Source organism: Odocoileus virginianus, chromosome 2, assembly GCF_023699985.2.
Source record: "Odocoileus virginianus isolate 20LAN1187 ecotype Illinois chromosome 2, Ovbor_1.2, whole genome shotgun sequence".
In the NCBI taxonomy this organism is placed as follows: domain Eukaryota; kingdom Metazoa; phylum Chordata; class Mammalia; order Artiodactyla; family Cervidae; genus Odocoileus; species Odocoileus virginianus.
In genome coordinates this window covers 43,408,722-43,416,503 of record NC_069675.1, presented here as the reverse complement: position 1 = coordinate 43,416,503, position 7,782 = coordinate 43,408,722, and the positions used below count along the sequence as shown (strand labels likewise).

Here is a 7,782-nt window from a genome sequence, read left to right as displayed (position 1 = left end):
GGGTCACAGTCCATGGGATCACGCAGAGTTGGACATGACTGAGCACACACACATGTGTTACTCAGAATAAGTCCCACAGTTTGGAGACACAGATGCAGATGCTAGAAAAGCTGAGATGTGCATTTTAATATTTTCTGAAGATTCAAGTACATCCGGCTAGAATGTGCAGAAAGAGACTTTCTTGAGCTATGATTTATCCAGCGATCTCTGGGCCTCTAGTGTTAATAATTGTTTTGAACACTGCTCTTCTCTTTCAAGTTGCCTTTTCAATCTGTTTGTACAGCTGCATCATCATAGCCATTTGTCTGCTGCTCTTTCAAGTTGGAACATTTCAGGCCCTCTCTCTTTTTATTTTGTTTTTTAGAGTCAGCTTTGTGTTTGCAGTGTCAAGATTTACATTTGAAAGAAACAAGCAGTGAAAAGAGACAAGATAAAAATCAGTTTCTCAGAGATTCCCCCTCCTCCCTTTTTTTTAATTGAAGTACAGTTGATTCACAATGTTGTGTTAATTTCTGTTACACAGCACAGTGATTCAGTTACATTCAGATAAAGTCTTTTATATTCTGTTCCATTATGGTTTATCTCTGGATATTCAGTAGAGTTTCCTGGGCTATACTTTAGGACCTTGTTGCCAAGGGGGACAGAGGTGGGGGGGGGGGATGGGCTGTGAGTCTGGAGTCAGTAGATGCAAACTATTACATACAGAATGGGTAAATGATCTCTCATTTTCTTTGAGTTAAATTTCACATGAAAAGACTCCTTCCTCCCAGTGCAGATGGCCCAGGCTTGATCTTATATGCTGCAACTAAAGATACCATGTGCCACAACTAAGACCTGTGTGTATGTGCATGCTTAGTCACTCAGTCGTGTCTGACTCTTTGTAGCCTGCCAGGGTCCTCTGTCCATGGGATCATTAGGTAGTTAGAAGAGGAAAAAGGAGTCCAGAATGGCGATGGCTGAAAGACAAGGAAGGGAAAAGCCCACGAAAATAGAACAAAGGAAGGTCCAAGGACCAGAGTGAGGACCTCAGGTAGAACAAACAGCTCTCCTGGCTAGCCCATTTTACATAGGGCAGGCCCAGGGGGGAGGAAAGAACATATTAAAAGAGAAGCCAGAGGGCTGGGGGTCTCTCTCCTGTGCTCACGCACATTCTCTGTCTCTTTCTCCCTCTCTCTCTTTCTTCTCTTTGCATCTTTTGGGTCAGCATGCCCTCGTGCTTTGAGGATGTATTTTCCTTTTATTTTCTAAATAAAACTGAACTGTAACATGGAGCTATAACACGGACTGTCTGAGAGCTGTGATGTGCTGAGGGCTTTAATGTCCATTGCTTCAAATATTTTGTTGTGATGAGACAGAACCGAGGAAATTACACGCTCCCCTGACAGGATTCTCCAGGAAAGAATACTGGAATGGGTTGCCATGCTCTCCTCCAGGGGATTTTCCCAACCCAGGAATTGAACTGGCGTCTCTTATATCTCTTGCATTGGCAGGCAAGTTCTTTACCACTAACACCACCTGGGAAGCCCAACTAAGACCTGGTGCAGCCAAGTAAATAAGTAAATATTTATTTATTTATTTAGGCTATGCGGAGTCTTAGTTGCTGCTCAGGCTTTTCTCTAGTTTCGGGGAGTGGGAGCTACTCTCTAGTTGCAGTGCCAGGGCTTCTCACTGTGGCAGCTTCTCTTGTTGCAGAGCAAAGGCTCTAGGGTACATGGGCTTCAGTAGTTGCAGCTCCTGGGCTCTAGAGCACAGGCTCAGTAGTTGTGGCACACAGGCTTAGTTGCTCCAGGATCTTCCTGGACCAGGGATTGAACCCTTGTCTTCTGCATTGGCAGGCAGATTCTTTACCACTGAGCCATCAGAAGTCCCTATATAAAAATAAATAATAATAATTAAAAAAAAGAATGTCAGGCACTCCTCCTGTTTACTTCTGGAAACTTTCAAGTTATGATTTTAACAATGCTCTGTTTTTCTTATTTTCTTTTCCTTAAAAAAAACATGAACATAGCTAATAGTGGGTTAATTATTTTGTTCCATCGAGTAAACATGCAGAACCAATGCCTGGGTGACGTGCTCCAGACAGTTTTAACAGGGAAGGCACCTGTATTTCAGTCCATCAGGGTGACCAGGTGTTCTTTAGAGAATGATGGTGTTGCTTCTAAAGACTGTCATTTATTCCCCTGACAGCACAGATTCCTATTTTTATAATAAGAGTATCTAGCTGGTGGAGGCAGTGTCTTGTCCAGATAAAATTAATATATCATGAGAAAGTTCCAATGCTGGGAGTAAAGTGTCTAGTGGAAGGGGCACTTCTTGAATTTGTACAAAGTAGGGGATGACTCTGGTTACCGAGGGGAGGCTCATGGTGGGTAGAACTCTTTGGGAAAAGAAAGATCTTGGGTTCCATGTTGATCTGTTAAAATAGTTCAGTAGCATAGTCAAGAAGGAATTGAATAGATTCAACTAAAATTAAGTTAGAGATGAAGATAAAGGGATGAACAGCACCTAGACCATGGCAGTGATGTGATGTGGATGGAACCACCCAGGGACTGAGTATAGCGTCATAGGAGAGGGCCAGCTTTGTAGGCGATCCAGAGTTTTATACAGAGCAGAGGAGGAATGAACCAACAGAATCAGGTTGCAGTTACAACCAGAGTTGGGAAGAAGAGTCCTAGAGGGTTTCATGGAGGAGGTGGGAATTGAGCTTGATCTAGTGCTTATGTGTGTAAAGTTGCTCAGTTGCATTCGACTCTTTGTGACCCCATGGACTGTAGCCCACCAGGCTCCTCTGTCCATGGGATTTTCCAGGCAAAAAGACTGGAGTGGGTTGCCATTTCCTTCTCTATGGGATCTTCCCAATCCAGGGATTGAACCTGTGTTTCTTATGTCTCCTGTTTGGCAGGTGAGCTCTTTACCCTGTGCCAACTGGGATGCGCTCAGCTTGGTCTTAGTGGATGGTTAGGATCTGAGCACCTGGAGAGGAGAACAGAGGGAAGGCTCTGGAGACACAGAATGAGATGAATAAAGCGTGGGGGTGAGCAGGGGTCTGTGTGCTTGTTGCAGGCAGTCCTGATGTGATGAATTTAAACCCGAGTGATGAATTCAGAACTGCTCCCTGTGGAGGAGTCACCTCTACCCTCCAGGAGCCCAGGTGTGGAGGCGGAGGACAGACAGCAGAGGAATGAGCTCAGTCCTAGTTCAGAGGAAAGGCTGATCCATAGCAGGAGATGCCGAGGGGGAGGGCTCTGTGGACCTAGGGATGCTCAGGCGGGGACCGTGCTGGGCAGATGAAGGCAGCGAAGGGTGGGGCGGGGAAACAGTGGGATCAGAGGCACGGAAGCTGTCAGAGCTTGGCCCAGTGTGTGCACCATCGAGAGAAAGGCAGCTCCTCCACCCCCATTCTCTCCCCAGGAGGCAGGTGGACAGAGGCCACACTGGAGACATAGGCTCAGCACTGGGCTCTCACCTACATTTCATTAATCCTTAAATAGGTCAAATCCCTCTCCCACCGTCCATGGGGTTCATCGATTTTTGTGGTATAGAATTTTGCTGTGTTACAAAAAATCCATTTCCAGTTTATAAGAGCAAGAGATGAAACAGCTGTTACTCAGCTTTTCTTTATTGACTGAGGAAGTGGGAAGAAAAAAACGCTTCAGAAAACAGGAGAAGAGGAGGAAATTGCATGAATTCTTCAAATCATAGATCCCACAGACAAAATCCTTTCTCTGTCTCCACTTTCCAAGTATTTGGTGGAGGGTTGGGGGCGAGGTTTTGTCTGCTTCATCTTTCCTGAGCCCATTTGACTCGGATGCTAGAGGTGGGCTGAGTGGGTAATTTATGCTTTTGGAAGAACATCAAACAGATGCAAGCAGCTCATTCCATCCATTTCTGAAAGACAGGCAGTTAATTAGGATGGGCCTGCAGCTTTGATGTGAGGCAGAAGAATCATAAGGAGCTCAGGACTTCTCAATTCAGAGACATTTTCAGAAGGAGAGCTAGCTCACAGTTGTGCTGTGATTCCAAACAGCAAAGAGAGCTGGACCATCCGGTCAACTGGACCTGAGAACCATGACTTTAAGATGTGGGTAACTGCCTGAGTGCCCCTCCCTAAGGAAATAGCAACTCATGCCAGTATTCTTGCCTGGAGAATCCCATGACAGAGAAGCCTGGTGGGGTTGCAAAGAGCTCGACATGGCTGAAATGGCTTAGCACACATGCACACAGCTGATTAACAACCTCATGGTAGTTTCCGGTGAACAGTGAGGGGACTCAGCCACACAATGTGCAGAGACACAGGGATTTTAATGATGTTGCAACTTTGCCATCAGCTTGTGGGTTGGGGAACCTTGATTCTGTAAGCCCATCTTACAGTTAATCCTAGCCCTAGAGGAAAAACCATTATGATCCGTAGAGTCTGGAATGTTGGAGCCTGAACGCGTTTGTTTCCAAGAGCCCACAGTCCTGGAGGAGGGTTTGTCCTTTTTATTCACATACAGGACACCTGGCTGTTTGGGTTTTTCTGGTTTCCTAGTAATTCTGTATGAGTTTGAGTGCTGGCTTTTCCATTTCTATAGAAAAAGGCATTGATATTTCAGTAGAGGTGGCATTGAATCTGTAGATTGCTTTGAGAAGTATTATCATCTTGGAATTTTGCTTCTGGAACATATTTTTTTCAAGGTGTGAATTATTGAATTACTTGAGTTTTTAATTTCGTGTTCCCATAAATAAACCTCACACTGATGACTAATCTTTATCTACCAAGCAGCATGTTCAATGACACTGTCAACGTGTCAAGCACATGTAATAAGCTTCATAAAGTTATTTCCGACATAAGTTACAGGGGAAAATCAACTCTCAAAACCTTCCAATAGAAGCAGAACATATTATGTCTTTAAAAGTAGATATCTTTTCACAATGGTTCAGAAATTTTCAAATGGAGAGAATAAACTCAAAAAATTGTTTACAGTCATGTCAGATGTTCATTAAATGTCATGTAAAAGTAGTAGGATGATAAACCTGATTCTGAAGCTCTGGAAAAAGTACAAGGAAATCTGTGTTTGGGAGGAAAGTATACAACCACACACACACACACATACACACACACACACTTGTATATGTACATATGTGTATAACTTATATATGTAATTTATATAGTTATTTGTATTGTGTATGTAAATAATACTTGTATATGTAATTTATACCTTATCTCATTTCTGATTTTACAATAGCTAAAGTATTTTAGCTTTCCATCAGCCTACTCTGAAATTTTGAAGCAAATTGTAATTTATATTTATTAGTATTATAAATACTTTAAATTTTAATAAATTTTAAATAAATTTATTAAATTAAATTTAATAAAGAAATTTAATTTTATTTTAACAATTTATTAAATAAATAAATTTATTAAATTTTATAAACAATAAATCTATTATTATTTAATATTTAAATAATATATTAAATAATAAATATTTAAGTATTAAATAATTTAATTAAATTAAAATTTATTTTAATAAATTTTAATATTTTATTATTTATACTAATCATTATTATTTATAATAATGAATAATAATAAAATAAATAATAACACAAAACAATTGTTTAATTTATTTAATTATTTAAATAAAAATATTTAAATAATAAATATTTAAATAAAATAAAATTTATTATTTAATTTATTAAATAAAATTTATTAAATTAATTTATTTATTAAACTTTATTTAAATTTAAATAATTTAAATAATTTAAAATTATAAATTACTAAGATCCTAAAGTTAGTATTACTTTAATAAATTTCTAATTTTTCCATTTAATTTCTTACTTACAAAAACTTTTTTTTTATTAGTTGGAGGCTAATTACTTTACAGCATTGCAGTGGTTTTTGTCATACATTGAATTAGCCATGGATTTACATGTATTCCCCATCCCGGTCCCCCCTCCCACCTCCCTCTCCACCCCATCCCTCTGGGTCCTCCCAGTGCACCAGGCCTGAGCACTTGTTTCATGCATCCAACCTGGGCTGGTGATCTGTTTCACCCTAGATATACATGTTTCGATGCTGTTCTCTTGAAACATCCCACCCCCAGGTTCTCCCATAGAGTCCACAAGTCTGTTCTATACATCTGAGTCTCTTTTTCTTTTTTTGCATATAGGGTTATCGTTACCATCTTTCTAAATTCCATATATATGTGTTAGTATACTGTAATGGTCTTTATCTTTCTGGCTTACTTCGCTCTGTATAATGGGCTCCAGATTCACCCATCTCCTTAGAACTGATTCAAATGAATTCTTTTTAACGGCTGACTAATATTCCATGGTGTATATGTACCACAGCTTCCTCATCCATTCATCTGCTGATGGGCATCTAGGTTGCTTCCATGTCCTGGCAATTATAAACAGTGCTGCGATAAACATTGGGGTGCACGTGTCTCTTTCAGATCTGGTTTCCTTGGTGTATATGCCTAGAAGTGGTATTGCTGGGTCATATGGCAGTTCTATTTCCAGTTTTTTAAGAAATCTCCACACTGTTTTCCATAGCGGCTGTACTAGTTTGCATTCCCACCAACAGTGTAAGAGGGTTCCCTTTTCTCCACACCCTCTCCAGCATTTATTGCTTGTAGACTTTTGGATAGCAGCCATCCTGACTGGCGTGTAATGGTACCTCATTGTGGTTTTGATTTGTTTTCTAATGAACATGATGTCAAATGATGTTATCAAAATATTTCAATAGGTGTGATTAAAAGTGATTGCTAGAAAGATACAGAAAAAATCTTTGCTAGAAAATTGTCTCATTTTTGAGGAGCGCTTTTGATTGCTTGGGGGTACTAGTCAATCCTTGGTTGCAAAAGATAGAAACAGACTTAGGCAAGTTCATCAGAAGAGGAAGGATGTTGAGCTGTTGATGACAAGAGTGAGAGGGCTGAGAATCAGTCTTTTTTTTAATTGTAGGATAATTGCTTTACAATGTTGTATGAGTTTCTGCTGTACAACAGTGTGAATGAGCTACATGTGTATTTGTACCCCCCTCCCTCTTGGACCTCCCTCTCAGCCTCTTCCATCCCACCCTCTAGGTTATCAGAGCAATGAGCTGAGCTCCCTGTTTTGCAGCAGCTTCCCACTAGCTATCTATTCTACACATGGTAGTGTATATATGGTAATGCTGCTCTCTTGATTCGTCGCACCCTCACCTTCCCCTGCTGTGTCCACAAGTTCGTCCTCTACGTCTGCATCTCCATTTCTTCTCTGTAAATAGGTTCATCAGTACTATTTTTCTAGATTACACATATATGCATTTAAATCAATAATTGAAAATGAACCAACTGACAAAGGATTAAACTCCCATATCCATGAAGCAGCTCAGAGAGCTCAGTATAAGGGATGCAGTCCTGAGAAGAGTAGGAGGTGGAGCTGTGGACAGAGCCCAGCTCAGGGCCACTGGTGGCCTGGCCAAGATGCTGTCAGGGCTCATGTCTCAGTGATCCTGGGGACTTTGTGCCACAAACGCAGACCTCAGAGTCCAGGGGGAGGACATGCAGTTGGTCAGTGCATCGCTGTGTGCCCACCCTCCTGGTTGCAGGCTGGGAGAGGAAGCATGCAGTGTTGCCAGTTTCCCTGCTGCTTCCCATGAAGACTGGTAAGGAGGCATTCCTTCCAACCCAAAAGAATGTGTGAATCAGGTGGGCACATCCTCAAAACTGTGAGCTATTTCCTGCACCTTTGATTACTCAGCACCTGCCTAAACCTTCCTTCTACCCTCACACTTTTGAAGTGACAGCTCCCACCTGA

General features: G+C 41.1%; 1 protein-coding gene across 1 annotated transcript in view; it reads right to left on the bottom strand.

The window, feature by feature from the left end:
* Positions 1-437: 437 nt before the first annotated feature.
* The window catches only part of ST6GAL2 (ST6 beta-galactoside alpha-2,6-sialyltransferase 2), an 81,414-nt gene continuing 74,069 nt past the window's right edge, over positions 438-7,782 (bottom strand). The window contains exon 6 of the mRNA XM_070479068.1: positions 438-1,868. Coding sequence (XP_070335169.1) covers positions 1,777-1,868 — 92 coding nt within the window. The 3' untranslated portion in view covers positions 438-1,776. The remainder of the gene's footprint in view (positions 1,869-7,782) is intronic.